At 28.9% G+C, this 20,026-nt stretch overlaps 2 protein-coding genes across 3 annotated transcripts; one reads left to right on the top strand and one right to left on the bottom strand.

Moving 5' to 3' along the window:
• Positions 1 to 629: 629 nt before the first annotated feature.
• LOC105251107 (fatty acyl-CoA reductase 1-like) lies at positions 630 to 4,877 on the bottom strand. Of its 2 annotated transcripts, none has more exons than XM_025409025.1 (9): positions 4,575 to 4,877; positions 3,788 to 4,036; positions 3,520 to 3,665; positions 3,113 to 3,222; positions 2,570 to 2,762; positions 2,055 to 2,315; positions 1,568 to 1,753; positions 1,223 to 1,309; positions 630 to 758 (listed from the first exon to the last, which is right to left on the bottom strand). In XM_025409025.1, the coding sequence occupies exons 1-9, from the start codon at positions 4,776 to 4,778 to the stop codon at positions 671 to 673; spliced, it is 1,524 nt and encodes a 507-aa protein (XP_025264810.1). In that variant the 5' UTR covers positions 4,779 to 4,877; the 3' UTR covers positions 630 to 670. The 2 variants fall into 2 exon arrangements, with proteins under 2 accessions (XP_025264810.1, XP_025264811.1); XM_025409026.1 differs by having other exon boundaries at positions 2,055 to 2,132.
• Positions 4,878 to 5,671: 794 nt separating this feature from the next.
• On the top strand, positions 5,672 to 12,454 carry LOC105250576 (axonemal 84 kDa protein). Its single transcript, XM_011256743.3, has 17 exons — positions 5,672 to 6,010; positions 6,183 to 6,238; positions 6,931 to 6,954; positions 7,341 to 7,511; positions 7,852 to 8,038; positions 8,474 to 8,614; positions 8,765 to 8,839; positions 8,928 to 9,127; positions 9,230 to 9,408; positions 9,514 to 9,783; positions 10,034 to 10,195; positions 10,279 to 10,432; positions 10,783 to 11,068; positions 11,343 to 11,438; positions 11,509 to 11,730; positions 11,863 to 11,970; positions 12,287 to 12,454. Exons 4-17 carry the CDS (start codon positions 7,438 to 7,440, stop codon positions 12,425 to 12,427), a joined length of 2,295 nt encoding a protein of 764 aa, XP_011255045.2. The 5' UTR covers positions 5,672 to 6,010; positions 6,183 to 6,238; positions 6,931 to 6,954; positions 7,341 to 7,437; the 3' UTR covers positions 12,428 to 12,454.
• Positions 12,455 to 20,026: the final 7,572 nt, after the last annotated feature.

Here is a 20,026-nt window from a genome sequence, read left to right as displayed (position 1 = left end):
TCATCAACGACCCACGCTATTTAATGAAAAACCGTTATATGCTATATAATCATTTACTAAGCAGACGTATACGTCTGTATATATTAATAAAACGGAAATTCTGCAAGCTAAAGTTGAAAGAGCAAACTTACAATGCAGTGATATGCAGTGATATAGTAAATATTATAGTAATATAAAATTTTGCAATTTATTTTACACTTGTAATTCTACAAAAAGATTGAATATAAACAATTGTACATAGAATATAGGACATAAAGATAATTACAAAATAATTAACGTAAGCAAACGTAAGCTAGGTGAAGGTCTGGATAAATCTAGGAATTTATGTTTTTGCATATTTATGCAATGATCTACATTATATTATATCGTAGTACATCTTTTTTTCTTCATAGACTACAATGGCAAAATACAATATTTGACAAATTTTCCTTTTTATCACCAAACAAAATATATATTCGATTATATTTCTTTAATAATACAATAGTTAAAGGCAAAATTATATTAATATAAATGCGAAATTATATTTCTATATTATTATATAATATAGAAATAAATTAGATATTACAGAAATCAATTTGTATACAGTTATCTATAAATCTACTAATGATCTAGATTATATTTCGATATGACCACGGTTATTTATGAAGCCAAATTATCTCTCGTAGAACAATCAATACATGTTCATATATCGAGTCCATATTATCCATACGAAGACAATGCCGATTAATATTTTCACAATTCTGTCTATCCAAAGCATTCTGTAGTCATAAAATAAATTTAATTATTATTCGGGACTAACAATAATAATAATGTTTGTTTCAAATCATTAATTAGATCTCTCTTAAAATAATTCGACTAATTAAATCTATAAAGAAAGCTTAGTTTTATACACACACATATATATATATATATATATTTTTTTTTTTGCTCAAAACATAAACCAAGTTTAATAATCAAACATCAAATAAAGTTTAATAAATCAAGAAAAATCAAAGTATTATATATTTATTATAATATTTATAAAGACTTATCTAAGTATTCTAAGTATTCTAAGTTTTCTAAGTATTATGAGAAAGTTAAATTATTTTGAGTAATGTAAATATTTATAGCTACAATAATTATGTGAAAAAATTTATTTGTTATGCGACTAAAACAATAAATACGAAGGAATAGCGTAATGTTTTGTATATAACTGTGGAACATGCAGTCTTTAAAATCTCACCTTTTATGATGGAATCTCGTTGCATCTAACTTTGTTTGATCCATGCTCTCGTTTAAAAGAAAAATTTTACCTCCAATTAGACAATTTCTACGAGAGAAAATATTTTATTCGATAACACATTTTATACAAAAAAACTTTTTATGAGTCTCGCAGTATTAATCAGATACACAAAATTGTTCTTATTTTATTAAAAAATGTTTTCGTCTTTAGAACTGATTGTTACTTTTTCTTAAAATTAATATTTTTCAAGAGAAACAAAAATGAGATTAATACTAATCTTTTGCTTGTTTTCTGAAAATAGGTAAATTTTGCGATCGTGCGATGAACAGTTTTTGTTTTACTCACTTATAATACAGTAGCTTGTCACCATTGTAATTTACGTCTGCCATAAACCCAAAATCTTGTTGATTGCCAAGCGGTATTTCATTTGATAAACTTAATAGTTTTTGATTTCGAAAGTCCCAATCGTTGAATAAAAAATGCGCGACATGATTGTTAACTGTAAATATTTTCCTATATTGTTTCAATAATCTAAAAATATTTAAACAAAATTTTACTAACGTCTCGATGTATAAGTGTATATATTTCTACAAAATAAAATACTATTCTGTTCTATAATAATATTTTTTTCTTAATATATTTCTTTTTAACAATCAGGAAGAAATTACTTTGATCCAAGAAAAAGAATTTTTAGAAAAGTTTCCTTAACGTCTCCCTATTTATATTATATTGTATAATGTAAGGTAAAATATGTTTAAGTTTATTTTTGTTTTCTTAATCTTCTTTGAATTAAGATTAACAAGTACATTGTAATTGATCAATAAAATTTTACCTAGAACTTTTGCCTACAATTCGTAATAATCCGTCGATAAATATGGCCGGTATCACGTGCAGCAGTAATACTAATATTCTATAAAAAAAATGATTCTGTATCATAACTGTTTCAGGAGTCCAGATTATGTTTTCAAAAGGAATCTCCGAAAGGAGGATTCGCTTGCTCATTTGCAACATTGTTAAGCGTGATAGATTCGTGTTATGATCAGTCGAGCAATTATAAACGAGTGGATGAATATTTTCCATATCGTTGTTCTTGCTAATAAAATTAAAAATTGAAATAATCATTAAATAACTTACAGAAAACGATATTACTACTTATTATACAAACTTTCTATAACATATTTTTTTATCGTATTTTAAATTTTATAATTATTTAATTAATTAAATATACTTTTAATAATATTTAATTATATTATAATATATATTAAATAATTTTATATGACATATTCTACAGCTATTTCTCGAATAAAAAACGATTTATAAGAATGCAATTTATCTACTTCTACGTACTTCATCACGCCACGCTTCCATGTCGCAACAATCATAGCTTTAACAACAGTGTCAATTGGTATATAATTGTCAGAAGCAAATGGATTATTGTAAAACACTCGTACTATCCCTTTTCCACAACCGACCATCAGTCTCACTGGACCGTTAAAGTTTTCCAACCAGCCTTTTGCAGGTTCGTTTATCGCTGGTGAAACTGGATATAGAAAATTTTAATTTAGGAGAATTTCATATCAATAAATCTGTATATAGATTATCTTATTATTTAATTTAAATTATGCAGAAGAAGAAACATAGGATAATACTTTTTGATTTTATAAAAAACTGTTTTGATATTATTCGAAATAATGTAAAACGTAAATTGTTTAATTTATCTTTGTTTAATATTAAAAGAATTGTATATTAAACGTGTGTGGAGTAATTTGTATATAAAATTTATATATAAAATCCATAAAACCAATCATAATTACAATTACATTGAATCATAGTGATAAATTACGTTAAAATATTCTTTTATGATATATACATTTATTTGACATAACGTACTTATAGATGGTCTGCAAATCACGCATGGCAGTGATTCGGAATAATCAGTTATCACCTGTTCCGCAAGTTTTTTGGTAAATGTGTATGTATTCGGCATTGCGCCTAAATATCTGCAAATAATCTCGAAGATATGTCAGAGCTACATAAATAGAAATGTAAGAAAACAATATTATTCAGATTAATTATGAAAAATTAAATAATTCAAATGAGCACTGAACAGAAAATTATTTTAAAGTTGTTTGCAATGCAATGGCTATAAATATAATATGTAAATAAAAAAGAATTTAAACTTTATCAAAAGGTATATAAAATTATTATAATAAAAGTACATATATAATTTTTATAACTTATTAAAAAATATCATAAAATATGAGATAGAGGAATCAATGTAAAAATTTAACACTCACTTTGATTTAAATACCTCCAAGACATAATCATCCATGGTTTCGGCAATTTGAATTGTTTTTCTCCAGTCGATTTCCATTGGATATACGATCTCATCGACGACGAATTTATCGACTTGCGAATAAGTCGAGCTGACATACACCAAAACCTTAAGAATAAAATTTAGTTGATGCGATAATATTTGCGAGGAATTATTTTAAATTGTAATTAATCGCGCAGAATTTTCAGATGAAAAACATATCATCTCGATATTTCTATATGATCACTTACCATCAAATTTTTTAAACTTTTGCTTAAAACGCAGATGTCTCTTGTCGCCCGAAGGTTTATAAATATAGCCTTCTTTAGTGTATTATCGAATCTCACATTCGCCGCTACGTGAAATATTATAGATACCCTTTCGATCAAAGTGTTTCTGTCAACAGATGACAAACCTAATCCCTCGATTTTGATATCACCCTTCAACGGAATCAATTTTTTGAAACAATGGGGTCGTTCGTTGCGTAATCTATCAAATAACTGCAGAAAATAATACACATAAAATGGTATAATTTTCTTGAATCCTATAAATTTGGAAAATCTATACGTTTTAGAGTGTGTGTGTGTGTGTGTGTGTGTGTGTGTGTGTGTGTGTGTGTGTGTGTGTGTGTGTGTGTGTGTATATACAGATAGAAATAAATAAATAAACGAATTATTAATAAATACAACATTTTTATGATACAATATTATATATAAAGTGGACTTGATGATACAAGACTAAGATGAGGGAAGTACAAGTTAATAATTCGATTTTTTTACATAAAGTTTGTATTTCCGTACAATTCGAAAAATTATAAATTTTTTTTACAATTCTACTTAAAATTAAAATTAAAGTTATTTTATGAAGGGCGTACTTTATCATTGTTATAAAGTTCGTCTGGACATTTAAAAAGTATGAATAGGTCAAATTGTTCTGGAGTTGCTTGCAATATGTATTGAACTTTCTTGTATATATGTAATATTATTATAAATATAAATTAATATTAATATTTTTAACTGTTTCTCTTATACTACTTGCCGAGTTTGCCAGTATTTGCTGGAGTCTTTCCTCAATGCACATATTGGTCTTCGGGCGCATTAATAAGAATATTTCTCGCGTATCGGGGCATGATCTCAGCAATTTTTCTATCAACGCTTTTCCCAAATATCCTGATGCGCCTGTGATAAATATACTTCTTCCAGAATAAAATGTTGGTATCGACAAAGTCGTTTCTTTATCCATTTTTCACAATTGTAACAATATCGAAATGATTAAATATACCGAAAATAAAATAATGCGCGTATTCAGTCAAATGGATTATAGAAAACTTATAAATTCTATTGTTATCTTATAACAATGTATCCGAATAAAATCACGAATGAATCTGAAAAGATCGATAAATGAAATATTTCTTATATATATATTTGTATTATTCCTGCATTACTCATCAATTTGTAAGCGACATTAATCTGTGAACCGGCGACTAATTTATTAACGTTTAATTTTAATCATTTAATTTAAATATCGATCATTATTTTATCACATTATAATTCTTCTTGAAATATTTTTTATAGCCGGTATATATCATATCGTATGCATATTCATACATATTTTTGTGTTATAAAAGTTAAATTTGAAAATGCAAATTCATATATATCCACATCTTTTCCTATTTTTGTATATTTTGATGGCATACAAATAAAAATACATTTTTTCTTTAGCATTTTAAAGTAAAATTAATTATGTAAATTCGCTGTTAAATACAAAAAAGTCAACCATAAATATAAATTTATTTCAATAAGTTGTTTTCAATTTTGTAGCATTTAACTTTGTTTACATACATTATCATGAGATAAAAAAGTGTTCCTACGCAAATTACTCAAAAATGTTCGTATATGTATGTAATTAGTAGCATCGTACATGTATATTTTTATATATTTTTAAATATATAAAATATAATATATATGTTTTCAAACATTTTTTACTATTTAATGATAATTTTTGGTAACTAAATGATTAAATGATTTTAGTGTTTTGTTTTATTACATCAATGTATATTGATGTGTATGCGAGCATACGCATACTGTATAATGCGATATTTGACGTGTGTTTTTGATTAACCTAAGTTTTTGAAATTAATGAATCTCATTGACGAGAAATTCGATTGAATTTCGATTGGAATGACTTGCACCATTTTATATTTGATCATTTCCTCGCTTTCTTAATGCGGCGTATTTAGCATTATATGCGTTACATTTAGCATTATTGTATTCCATTTTCAATCATGCAATCTTTCCGTGAGGATATCTTTTACGATACTCAATAATTGAACGCAATAAAGAGCAGAACGCTTATATAATGCGGATGTACGCTATTAATATGGAATCTGAAGAAGAAATCCTGCATAAAGCACGACATTCCGTTGTTGCTTTTAGTCCTATTCGTTTCGATCCTGACGAAGACATTCTCGAAAAGTATGAAAATTTTATATGTAATATCATATGATCATATAATTGTTCGCGCCATAAAGATGATATTTATTGATATTGATTATTTGCACAATTTCATCATGTTTGAAAAGACTTTATCTATATTAACGTAAGAGGTTTTTATTCTTTTTTATTAAAATTTTTCTATTTACTTTAGGGATCCTATTCGGAGTAAAGTTAAAATTGCAAAAGTGACTGTGGAGAGCATTGGAGATAAGAAACTAGGCTGATAGACGCGATATTTCTTTTCAAAGACAAAGATCATTTTTGTTGTATCTCAGATCCGGAAATTTTGTATGACAATCACGAGAAAGATGAAAGCCTTATACAATGGCAATTATCAAGGATGAGAAAACTATCGGCTTTCTCGTCTCTAGTATGTTATATATTTGTTGTGATTATTTACTAGAAAGGGCTAGATTTAAACCTAGATTTCATTTATAATTGATTTAGAAATCAATTATATCACACTTTTACAGGAAAATAATTTATTATTTTAATATCTTTTTTTTCTTGTAATTTAATAGATATTTTTTAATCGTTCGAGAGACTTTTTTGATGTTTCTTTTTCACAGATATTAAAAGAAAGTTACATTGTATCGTAAACAAATTTTTTGACAATTCCATATTTATATTAATTAACGCACGTTTTGTGACGTAGCTTGTTCGATTCGATTTTAAATTTAAGCAATTGTATACCAATGAATAATTAACTGATAAATTATACAATGATTTCTATAAATAATACAATATGTAAATATTGTCATGTTAAAAGATATATTTTTTATTATAAAGCATTCACATGTATATTTGTATGTATTAAGATATGTATCAGATAAAAAGATATAAAAAATACTATACTATTATATACATATATATTGCTTCTGAATAAATTTTTGTTTCAGTTACGTGAATGGAATGTGATACAGGTAATTCTGTTACATATCTAAATATTATAAAATTCGACTATCGCAATGCAAATGTTTTCTTTATTATTAAATTTTTGCTATGTTAATTAATATATCTACAATTTCGACATCAGCAAACAGAAAATCATATAGATTTTTGATTTAATATTAATTATATACTTTTTATCATTAAACGAAAAAATTAAGACTAAAAAGATCATTTTATGGTTACTTTAATTGTGATATTGTATTCTAATTATTCTTATATTCTTATTATATTCTATTTAGTATTTTTTAATTATATATAAAGCATATTGCATTCAATTTTTATTCAACTTTTTAAAAATATCTTTTAATAATATCAAAAAGATATTGGAAAATATCATAAATAACTGTCATGTTTTCAGGTATCAATCATTGCATATTTTGCACGTAACCACATTATTAAAGGAAGGATATATTATCGTACGATCGATTTAGCCCAAGCTTCTAGAAATTGAAATAATGACGAAGAAAGCACGCACAGCGTTGGAGAAAGAACAGGCGGCAAACGCAGCTGCTGAAGCCGAGAAAATTAGGTAAAAGCTATTCAGTGATACACGAAAGAAGAGGAAGCAAGATTAAATTATTTAACGCATAAACACTAGATGTAAAAGCGCGTGTATAATCAATACTTATTTAGTCCTGAATCAAGTCAAGTTAATCTAAAAAAATTTTCCAACTTTATTATCCCGACTAATTTTGCATCAATTCGCGACATTATGTGAATCGATTTGAAAAAAAATTCTCACAGATTATCTAAAAACAGATTAATCTGTCATACCAACAATTTGTTGTCAATTGATAAAATATGACACTTTGAGCTTTTAGAGTTTAAGTTTTTTTTATTAATATATTAACGCAAAGTATCTTGAAAAGAACGCAGATGATTAAAGACATGCATGAGGAAATTCGTATGGAGAAGTACAATATGGAGAGACAAGCGTTACTTGAGGAACAGGATGCGCAGATGCGTAAAGTTCAGTTGGAGGAGACGCAATGTGTGCTTCGCAATTATAAAGATGCGTTTGCAAAATACGTAGCTGTCACCGAAGAAGAGGAAAATGTAAATACCCTGTTCTTTTGTTACATTTATTGTTATAGAATATATTCTGTTAATATTGTTATATAATATATACATACGTATATATGTTTTTCATATACTTTTACTGATTCTTTTATTGATTTCATATACTTTTACTGATACTTTTATTGATTTGCTAGCACAAATTAAATGTTTCGAGTATATTAATGACATAATTCGATAAGAAAAAAAAATAATATTTGCAGCGGCTTTTTTAAATTCCTGCAAATTCCTGCAAATTTCTGCATATTACAATACAAAGAAATTTGCGATTTAAATTGTGAAAAAAGTTATTTTTTGTTGTTGAATCGTAAAATTAAATATAAGAATTAAATTTAGATTATATAAATAAAAAAAAGGCTTTTATAAATACGATCACGTGATAGAACATCATTATAATGTAATAATTGTTTATAGTGGCTCAGATATATGACATGCGATGGATTGCCAGACCCCGGGAGCTTATCCGAAATGAATACCTACATATTTTTATGGTCCATGGAGGATGAGAAAGTTAACATGAACAATTTCATCGTGAGATACAATATTATCATCAGCGTACGTGAATCTTTATACGATTAAGATAATCAGTATCGTAATTAAATATTACGTCATTTAATTTGTCAAAGTAGACATTTCCGTTCGCTGTTAATTTGTGAATAAAACATTCTTTCTACCAGTTGTACGAGAGTAAAATCTTTTTTATAGCTTTTAACGAGACTCGATGAGATAATACGATTTTCTATAACGAGACCGTCCGATTACATAACCGAATGCGAGATGGTGAGTCGATCGATTAACTCGCTGTGGTTTTCACTTTTCATAAAGTGATCGTTCAAAAATCATTCGCATCATTCTGTATTTTGCACAGATCAGACAACGATTCCGAGACAAGCTTCGAGAATGGACAGACGCGGCGTGTTACTCTCTCCTGCGTGAAATAGAGAGGGACATGGTTCGCGAGGGTATAAAAACGGCGAGATATACCAACGTCTCCGATCAGATTATTTACTGCGTTTGGGCTTTGATAAAATTGCCCATCGGACTTAAACAGGTCACCGATAAAGATCGGCACGTGTCGACGATCGTGGATACATTTATCTATTTGCTTCCCCATGTGTATAAACGTATGTCAGTTTAGTTGGAATAACGATCGCTCGTATTTTTCGATAGAAAACCGATCGAAGTGCATTTCGAGGAGTTGGAATTGACCGTCAAGATGCCTCTCGACATCGATTGCTACTGCATGGCGATTCGGGCCTTGTGGCTAAATCACGATTACAATTCCGATTGCGCGATCTCGTATGTCGTGCCAAGATTGCCAGACGAATACGAAAGCATGTATGATATAGGTATGTACTGCAAATATTGTCAATATTTATGTATTTATTACGCGAATACTATAGGTATACTTTCATCTCTGTGACTTGGATTTTCTTCTTACGTGAATATTTTAGATTTTCTTTCTTTCTGCCAAAACGAGTATGATACAAAATTGAAAATACGCGAGGATCAGGTCGAAGGCCGTTACTTGCGACTGGAAGAGAAAAAAGCTATACTCGAGAGAATAGAGAACCCACCGGTTCAGGTGCCCACGAAACCCGAGAGGAAAGGGAAGCAGCCAAAGAAAGCGGGTGCGCCGGGAGCAAAGCGTCCAGAACCGGAACAGGAAACGGAACAGCTACCGTATTTACCTACACCGGACGAGATAATTTTACAGAGAGAGGGTACACGAATCTCTGTATTTCCAATCTACGAACACGCATATTTTGATGCGTCACGAATTCTTTTTAATTTCATTACACAATTTTTTCTTCTTATTTTATGTTAAAGATAGGACTAAATAACTCATAGAAATCTTTTCGATTTGTTGTAATTTATTTATAATATCACGGAATTATTATTAATATTCCGTGGAAAATCGAAGTGATTAATATAACGAAAAGAAAAATATATTATTGTTTCCCTTCTTTACAGATGAATCGCGAAAGGAAATTAGAAAATTACTGTTTACGCGATGCGAGAAAACGGAAATAAATTTGCGAAAATACAGGATACTCGGCGGTATATTGCATATCGATTTAGTTTATCAGCCGCCGCAACCAAAGGACATGATCAAAGATATCATGCTTACGACATGTAACACATGATTATTTTAATTCCAAATAATTATTATATTTATAAATATATCTTTTCATATTTAAAATTCATCTTCTTTGCAGTACAAATTCCCAAGAAATTGAAATTCGTACCATTCTGTAAACCATATAAGGCGCCACCGCCGGCGCCTGATTCTGAAAGAACACCGGAAGTGATCGAAGCAGAGATGAAAGCTCTGGAGACTGCGATGGAGGAGCTGGTTCTGGTAACTTTGAAGTATGTTCTATAACACACAGTTTCCAACAAACTTATCCTTTCTCAGAGTATCTCTTTCATAATCTAATAAATTCCTTGTAATCTTGTTACAAGCAAGATTTTATTATAACGTAACAAGCGAAATTGTGGAATAGATGAATCACTTAAAAAGTAATTATTAGGAAATTTGATACAATGGCTAGACACATGAAAAGTTCTCTTATAGACAGGTCGCTTCTTTAGAAGGAAGAAAATTATAAAAATTAATTTGGATAAAATTTTCTTGAGAGGATCAAGATCAAAACCTCACTCGCGTCCAATTTCTTTCTCATTTTCACATTGATTACTAATCGCGTACGTATTTTTTTCAGACTTCCCAGTTCTATTATTTGGTTTGAACCGCCATTAGTAGCGCACTGGATACCCGAGAAAAAGTTATGGTCCACGCAGGACGTACACGATATCAAGTACAACGAGGAGAAGCAAACTATCACGTTTAGAACTGGCAGACTGGGCATCCATGGCCTTGCTGCCCTCAAGTTCGTCAACATTCCTTTTCAAAGTTGGGAGCTCAAGCCCGAAATGGGCAGAAACGCGCGCGGCGGAGTTGTGCTCAATATATCCGGTGCCATCATTCAAGCAGAATTTATCGTTAGGGTAAATTTTATGAATTTTTTAGTTTGCTCAAATAACATTCATATGTAGAGAAGATGATTTTAGATAAAAATTCTCAATGAAAAAAGAAAAACGATAATGCAAAATGCGTTAATGCCTTCTTATATACATTTGTATACATTTTTTTACGTGTACGTGCGAGATATTCTCATATTTTTAAAAATGCATCTTAATAATATCGCGAACGTTACTATTTCTCAAAATAAAATGTAAATTATGTTGCAATGAATTCAATAATGTCATTCAGTTTTCGTAGGAGGACTTGATCTGTCTAAATTCGCTGGCTGGCGGTATGTCAACGGCGCTCAAAGAAATGATTGGGGAATATATGAAATTATATCTCTTGATTGAGGTAATCTCTCTATTTCTCCTTCTCTCTTTCTATCTTCTTTTTATTAACACCAAATCTTTTTCTTTTACAGAAGATGCGTAATGCTGGATGCGACCTGTTTCCAGAGCGAGATGCCTTTAGTTATGTAAAGGCTCTGTCAGTAAAGCATCCGGCAACGGAGAAGCACTTGCGAGAATGTATCGCTATGCTTTGCACAACGTATACATTCTCTTGGTCACGCTGGAATGCTAGTCGAAATTCCAGAGAAATTGTGATACAATTCAAAGAACATCATGGATGCGTTGCGAAAGAGGTAGAGCATTTGATTGTTTGTCGAGCGATTCATTGTTACAACTATTCCCGTTCGAGCAGCAGGATACATAATAAAAACAGAAGGCTAAAGAGATTTTCTATCACAGAATATCTTATTTTTCCTTTTTTCTAGCGAACTAATTTGACTCTTTTGATAACTCCCTCGCGAACAATGACAGTATCCTGTACCGAAGTGAGTTCAGAATTTTCCGATGTACCTCTGGATGGTGAAAATTCAAAGGTAAATACATTTAATTAACAAAATATTAAAGCACTACGTCAATCATTTGATGTTTAATTATTTTAAAGATAAATCGATCCGTTCGAGAACAATTCAAAATATATAATTATGTACACATCATGAGCAAAGATGTGATTAAAGAAATACATATATAATCTCATAAAAATTAAATTATATAGCTTACTCTGCATCTAAATTTTACGAAAGATTAATATAAGTCAATACAAAATTTCTCTGACATATCTCGAATCCAAAAGACAATACATTTAAAAAAAATCATAAATTATAACTGACTGAAGAATGTCTTTTCCAACAGTTTTATGCTGATCTGTATCACTTGGCGCTACAAAACGCTGGAATCAAAAGTCGACTTTTGATGAAGAACATCTCCTTTAAACTTGCTAATACTGTCACGGAACTTCTGGGTTACACTAATGTAATCAATATGTCATCTTAACAAGTTTTTTTGAAGAAAGAAAGAAATAAACAATACATTCTTCATCAGATTTGTTATGAATTTCATTTCTCCATATTTGTAAGTTATCCTGTACATATATCGTGAAGTTTGTGTTTTTTGCCACAAATAATATGCAATCATTAACATCTGAATAGATAGACGAAGCATTAGCTATCGATTAAGACGAGGGGGGCTTTGATATTCGCAATAAGGAGGGACTCTACGAACTTCGGTTGAATTCGGTTTTTCCGATAATGATCGGTTAATAATACGATTCCAATCATTGACATCAAAGTCCAGCTTACATGTATTGTGTGAAGTTGTGTTGTAACTAATGTCATATTATTTTTATATTTATTATATTATTTTTAAATTTATATATATTATTTAATATTATTTAATATATATATATATATATATATATATATGTATATATATATTAAATAATATTAAATAATATATATAAATTTATATATATATATATATATATATATATTAAATAATATTAAATATATATACATTTATATATATATATATGTATGTATATAAATATATATATATATATATGTATGTATATAAATATTTATATATGTATATTTTATATATTATTTAATATTATTATATATTTATATTATTTTTATATTTAGCGACGTTAACGATTTTCTCTAAATAAACACTCTTTAAACATTTCTGTGAAGATCTAGTTGAGAATCGATGATGTCAATGGAATCGTCATGTAATGTCAAATTGTGTCCGAATATAGTCGAACGTTGACGAAATTAACCAAAGTTCATGCACTCCCCCCTTATTGTATTTATGAGTTACCCCTCTCAAAAGGCTCCGTCTACCTATTCAGATGTCAATGTATGCAATAATATTATATCTAACAAACTTCTTCTCTTTGTTACATTAGTAAAAATATGCAAGATTTTATTTCTATGCATAAACATTATTTTATTTATTTTCTCCTACAAAATATATTAGTACGACATTTGTATTGGAGAATTTAAAAAATATTATCGTTTGAAGATTATCTTTCTTCTCTAAATTTCGCAAATCCTAATTTAATTATTATAAATTACAGTTGTATATGTATATTGCGCAATATTCATAAATTGATAATCTGAAAATGTTTAATATGATATGGAATCATAATGCAATTTATTTATCCATAATAAGTAAATAAATTTAAACTTTTTGCAACAAAATTAACTGTGATTTATTGAATTTATAGCTTCGATCTAAATAAATTTATATTCAAATTCGAATCGAATTCAATAAAGCATACATGCATAATTGAAAGATGTAAATGACGGAAATGATAAGAAAAATGATAAATAGCTTTCAGCAATTTTATGCATGACACTGCTTATTGACTTAGCAAATTATGTACAATAATTTTCTTTGGCTTTCAATAAAAATAATTTTTCATACATATAATATAATGTTTATACATGTAATATAATGTGTAATATAGATATATATACATATATATTTTTTTCCTAAAATTATAATCATTTAATATATATATATATATATATATATATATATATATATATATATATATACAGGGTGAATCATAATGGTTGTAACAACCTTTTACCATTAGAAATCAATTATCGACTGCAACTGTAATCAATCGAATAATTCATAGATGACAGCTGCTTGGATCGACCGTGTCTGCAGTAACGTACAAGCGAGTTAAATACTGTGAATCAAATAATATACATATTCTATGCATACTTTTCTAATATATTTAACTCTTTTATGTACATATTTTTCTTTCTACACGGTTTTTTTCTAATAACGCGATTTCTTATTATTGTGAAACGTATCTGCCACATAAAAAGAGATATCTTTTGCATTCGTGTATTTTTTAATACGATTTTTTTTAAATAATGGTATTTTAATACATAGAATTTGACGGCGATTTTTTCCATTCTTACACAAATCATTTTAACGTGTAAAAAGAGTTGGATTGGTAAACGATACAAAAGTATTCCTTTTTTATAAAAAAAAATGCGTAATTCTACTTTCTACAAGAAATATTCTGCTGTAGATATTAAGAATGTAAAAGTTATAACTTAGAAAATTAATAATAAGTAGAATAATTCTTGTAGAAAGCAGAATTACGCATTTTTTTTAATAAAAAAAGAATACTTTTGTATCTTTACCAATCCAACTCTTTTTACGCGTTAAAATGATTTGTGTAAGAATGAAAAAAATCGCCGTCAAATTCTATGTATTAAAAAATCATTATTTAAAAAAAAATCGTATTAAAAAATACACGAATGCAAAAGATATCTCTTTTTATGTGGCAGATACGTTTCACAATAATAAGAAATCGCGTTATTAGAAAAAAACCGTGTAGAAAGCAAAATATGTACATAAAAAAGTTAAATATATTAGAAAAGTATGCATGGAATATGTATATTATTTAATTCACAGTATTTAACTCGCTTGTACGTTACTGCAGACACGGTCGATCCAAGCAGCTGTCATCTATGAATCATTCAATTGATTACAGTTGCAGTCGATAATTGATCTCTAATGGTAAAAGGTTGTTACATCCATTATGATTCACCCTGTATATAATTTATTTTTATGATACATTTAACTTGGAAAAAAGCGTTTCAAAAATATTTATTAAACTCTTAAACAAATATATGAAACTCATTTTTCGAAAAATAATTAATCGAGATAATATTTCAGATAAATATGTATTATAGAGAAAGAGATGTTTGGACAGTTTTATATATATGTACATATTGATCTATATAATCGAATATATTTTTATATTTAATTCTTGTTTTTTTTGTATGTATTTAATTTGTATTTTTTTACTTATTATAAATTATTTCTTAAATTATTTCTAATAATAATTAAAAATTATTTTATATATTATCTTTTATTAATTTTTTAAAAAACTTGTTAAAACAAAAATATATAGAAAAAAGAAATATTATATAAAAAAATTAAATCGTATAATTTACATGAGTTTAAATTTCAAATGTTGTAAAAGTTTACTTTCAAAAAATCTAAGACAAAATATAATATATAAAATTTTCTTGACGTATCTCTCAAAGTGATGAGAGAAAGATAATTCAAAAAATTTGCAATCTTAATTATATAAGGGTATTTATATATTAATCGTGCATAAAAGCTTTGACACAACACATATCATGTACAGATAAAACGCTTAGGTCTTTATTGTAGGGATATACAATCTGTTCTTTCGATATATTGTGTCCAAATTACCTTCGGTATAGTAATGTTATCGCACGCACATTTTCATAATCAAATGGCAAAAGAAAAAGAAACTCTAGCCAAAATGGTTTATGTAAGTCATAAAGCGAATTTGATGATTGAGTATCTTCCCGAGACTCAGCGCACCGCGTATATCACACATTTTTTTATGGTCAACAAACAATTTTCCTTTATATTTTCGCTGATTTATTATAAAAATATTTATGGTTTGCATTATATGGAACAACACAACCACTGTCTTTTCGGCAACAATAAATAGATAGCAGTAAATGTTTGCAATTGACATATTAAAATTTGTAGAATACGTGTATATGTTATGAATGAGTGTATTACATAAGTAAACTTTTTTATTTTCTCTCTCTCTCTCTCTCTTTCTGTCTTTTTTTCTTTTTATTTTTAGTGCATAAAATATATATATATATAACAGATGAAATGCACCTAAAAACGTGTAATATATAATAATTCAATTGTTGTTGCTCACACATTTGTATTTATGTACATCATATATAATATATGTAATACATTAGGATGATACACACATGCGTTTTGGCGTGTAATCGTCATAAGAAAAGTATATATTATGCTTGTTACTTGCTATAAAAATAATTATATTAATTTGCTAAATGATCGCTACTCTCGAGATTCTAAATTTTATATATATATATATATATATATGTATATATGTATATTGAAGCAATACAGATATGCGTGCGATGCGCACTAAAAGGAGAATAGTGTCAGGTCTCGGGAGGATATGCATAAAGAACGCGATTCGGATATTTCAGAAGAAGAAAATATCTCTGTCTCTTCTTCAAAAACAATTCATTTGTCTCAGATTGTGCTCAATGTATGAAATTCGCACTTTTCAAGCTAGATGCGGAGAAATTATTAAATCACAATTACAAATCGAATCCGCTCCGAATCGCCTTCTCCGCATTTTTCGATAAGCTTATGACAGTCCATATGCGAAAAATTGCATCCACTGGCGCTCGGTTGATGTGCATACATAATTGTGCATTGACTTAACACTTACTATATGTATATATATATATATATTTATATACGAGTATATACATGTATGCAGAGATATGTTGCTAGTTCACTGTCGCAGACCGTATCGTTTGACGACGAATAGGAGTCGAAAATAAGTAGAGTACTAATACATTTCTTTTTTTTTTTAAAGTAACACGGATACACTTTCAGAATTGGTACCTGAATTGTAATTAGCACGATCATATACGATTCTCTAAATGTTTTGAGAAATTCAATTAAACATGTTTTGCTTGCTACTTTAGGCACTTAGAAACAAAATCGCGGATAAAGATAAAACCGAATACTAATGAATTTGCATGTTAATGTTTCAAAAGATAATCAAATTTAATTATCGAAACAAAAAAATCTTTAAATCTTCATAAAATACGAGCTCCTAAAAATATTCATGGAATCTTTTATATATTTTATATATTTCACTATAAAAAATTTCGTTTCTTTTTTTATTATAAAGCATTTTATTACCAGAGTAATTAAAATTTATTTTTATATTCCAAAAGAAAACACTTTTGAAACACACATATACATACAGTTCGAGAATGTTATGCAGTCTATATCCAGAAAGCTAGACAAAAATGGCAAAAGTCTGATGTATAAAGTTACGAGAACTTTTTTTTATTTATTAAAATATAATGTGGATGAGCACTTTCTTCTCTGGCGTCTCTCTGGATGATTATAAACAGCCATTTTACTTAAGCATCACGAGCTTTTAAAAATGTGTCTTCTATCAAGCGACACTTTAATACTTTGCACTCGATGAACCGTTTCAGTAGCTTGGAAATTAATTTTTGTTTCTGATTGTCAACTGAATTAATTCGAATTAGACAATATAAGATCTTCAATCTTAATTAGTTGTAATATTACCTGAGAAAGACTTTGCGCAAATTAAAGCTTTGAAGAGTTTAATATAACGCGAAGTCACATATTTTTTTTTTATTAGTTCTTTATGTCTACTATATTTTAATAAACATTTTATTCGATAATTAAAAATATAACGCCAAGAAATCCTTCATTTCTTTTTCGCTCTTTGCTCCAATACTGCACTGAAGTGAATGTGTAATGAACCGTAGAAAAATTCGCCGAGTGCAAAGCACAAGAGAACGAGATCCCTGATTTCCGGTCTCGATTGGCATAATAATGCAGTAGGGAGTATGTCGTGCAACAGCGAACTACTATCGGAAGGTAGAATGGCTCCTTTATTTTTAGTATCTAGTACGAATCACACGGTACATTTCTCTCGCCTCGAGATCGGTTTCAACATCGGTTTCAAGTGCACGAAAAAACTGCGTTTTCTTTCTTCCTTTTTTTTTTTTAAGCTGCTTACAATTGAGGTAATCCATGATATAAGGCCCACGTCACACTTTCCACATCGGACTATCGAGTATACACTAGTACTTCTCTTCGTTTCTTTCTTGTTTCTTTTTTTCACCATTAAGTACTTAGAACTATATAATGTGTATCCCGCAAGCCCCTTCGCGAACCGGTCACATCTACCGGCAATCGCTTCGCTGCTTTTACTCTTTCATCCTCCCCTTCGGCTTGTCCTCAACTAAGTTATGCTATGACTACGCTTTTCGACATATATATATCACGATACGGATTATAGTACGCCTAACACACACGACATTTCGCTTTAAAACTAAGTACTTAAACATTAGACGTTCAACCCAGTCTATAACAAACGTTAAAACCATGGTAATGTAAAGAGGATGGGATCCGGACGCGACGAACGAAGAAAGACAAAAAAAACATGACAATGAGAGACTGTCAGACAGGTATGACACGCTAGTGAAACATCGAATGGAAATACGAAGAATAAATCATCGCAGGAAGTATTACGGTTCTTTCTGTGAGCGGGAAGCTTAAGAAAAGAAACAAATTGAAATATACTAGTTGAGAGACATAGAGAGCAAGACAAGCGTTTTTTTTTTTTTTTTTTTTTTTTTTTTTTTTTTTTTTTTTTTTGATAAATCGTTTGATGTTTCAAACGTTGTAGCAACGATTGAATTCTCACCGAATGATCGATTTTTAGAAAATAATCGATAATTAACACGACTAAATTATTGATGTTAATAGTCCAAGAAGTAAAAATTTTGAAATTACATCAAATTACACCAAAATGGCTATTTTTATTATTTGGGAAGTTACTCGAACGAGAGAAAAATCGATTAAATCGAGAAACATAATAGATACTAATAAATTGATTTCATTTCAAAATAGAATTTAAATTGAACTTTCCATTAAACCGACTATGGTTTTTTGTCAGTTGCTTTATCAGACAGATTTTCAATTTATCCGTGTTTCAAGCGTGTTATTTGCAGTAGAAAATACGATAGAAAAAATTTGAACAGAGTAGTAAAAGGACTGAAAAAAATTTACAAAGCAATTCAAAGAATAGAGACATCGCGAATATCCATTGAGAAGAATCGTTCTCGCTTCTCTACAACGCAAAAAACATGCAGATCTATCTCTCTTACTCGACTCTATATATCGGATTATTCTCGTACAAGAGATTGAAATGTAGATACACACTTAATTCTCCTTAATCAAATCGCGCGTACCCGAATTACCTCCCTCTTGTGTCTTATAACACGTATACGCGACTCGCATGACGTGATCGTTCGCGCGAAAAAGTGATCTTACGTGTTCTATTCATTATATTCATTTTTGGCACCTTGTGTTGTATATTTTCGCATTATAACAATCATCTTCTAAATATGGCCAGAATCGCTGTCTTGGAGGATAAACGATAAAAAAGCGTCCGTATCGTTATAGCAAACTAAAGCTGCGTTCGAATGTATTTATTCGAGAATAGAAAATTTTCAAAAAGGGGAGAACGAAAAGATACAATGGATTCTACACACATCTCGATTGTTATTAAAATCTCTTCTAAGAGAATGTGGAAAACAAAAATTGAAAATCAAAAGAGAGAGAGAGAGAGAGAGAAAGAGAGAGAGAGAGAGAGAGAGAGGATCGTGTCTATTTCTCTTCTCGACGGAAACAGCAGTATTTTTTTTAACGATAAAAAGGGGAGGAGCATCGTGCATTTTCAAAATTTTGCGGTAACAAACTTTGTTTTTCAGCAAGCATCCATGTGCTTTTGTATATACCATCATTTTAACGTGATACGTAAACCGGGAAACACTCTTATATACAATGTATACAGACTACGACATACAAATATTAATCTAATCTTTTTTGTGCTACTCGATATACTTCCGCATAATATATGTCAGTATAACCATTTATTCGCACAAGTTTTTATATATATATATATATATA

Source organism: Camponotus floridanus, unplaced genomic scaffold (assembly GCF_003227725.1).
Source record: "Camponotus floridanus strain SB8 unplaced genomic scaffold, Cflo_v7.5 scaffold24, whole genome shotgun sequence".
Classification (NCBI taxonomy): Eukaryota; Metazoa; Arthropoda; class Insecta; order Hymenoptera; family Formicidae; genus Camponotus; species Camponotus floridanus.
Note: the sequence above shows the minus strand (reverse complement) of the source record. Positions and strands in the feature narration are given on the sequence as shown.

Bases quoted from the DNA above. Each gene is read 5' to 3' on its own strand.
- LOC105250576 (XM_011256743.3), top strand. From the start codon at position 7,438: ATGACGAAGAAAGCACGCACAGCGTTGGAGAAAGAACAGGCGGCAAAC. The intron at 7,512-7,851 runs GTAAAAGCTATT...TATCTTGAAAAG, and splicing joins GCTGAAGCCGAGAAAATTAG to AACGCAGATGATTAAAGACA. The intron at 9,128-9,229 runs GCACGTGTCGAC...ATTTTTCGATAG, and splicing joins CAGGTCACCGATAAAGATCG to AAAACCGATCGAAGTGCATT.
- LOC105251107 (XM_025409025.1), bottom strand. From the start codon at position 4,778: ATGGATAAAGAAACGACTTTGTCGATACCAACATTTTATTCTGGAAGA. The intron at 3,666-3,787 runs GTAAGTGATCAT...TTTATTCTTAAG, and splicing joins AAAGTTTAAAAAATTTGATG to GTTTTGGTGTATGTCAGCTC. The intron at 2,763-3,112 runs GTACGTTATGTC...TTCTATATCCAG, and splicing joins GATTTGCAGACCATCTATAA to TTTCACCAGCGATAAACGAA.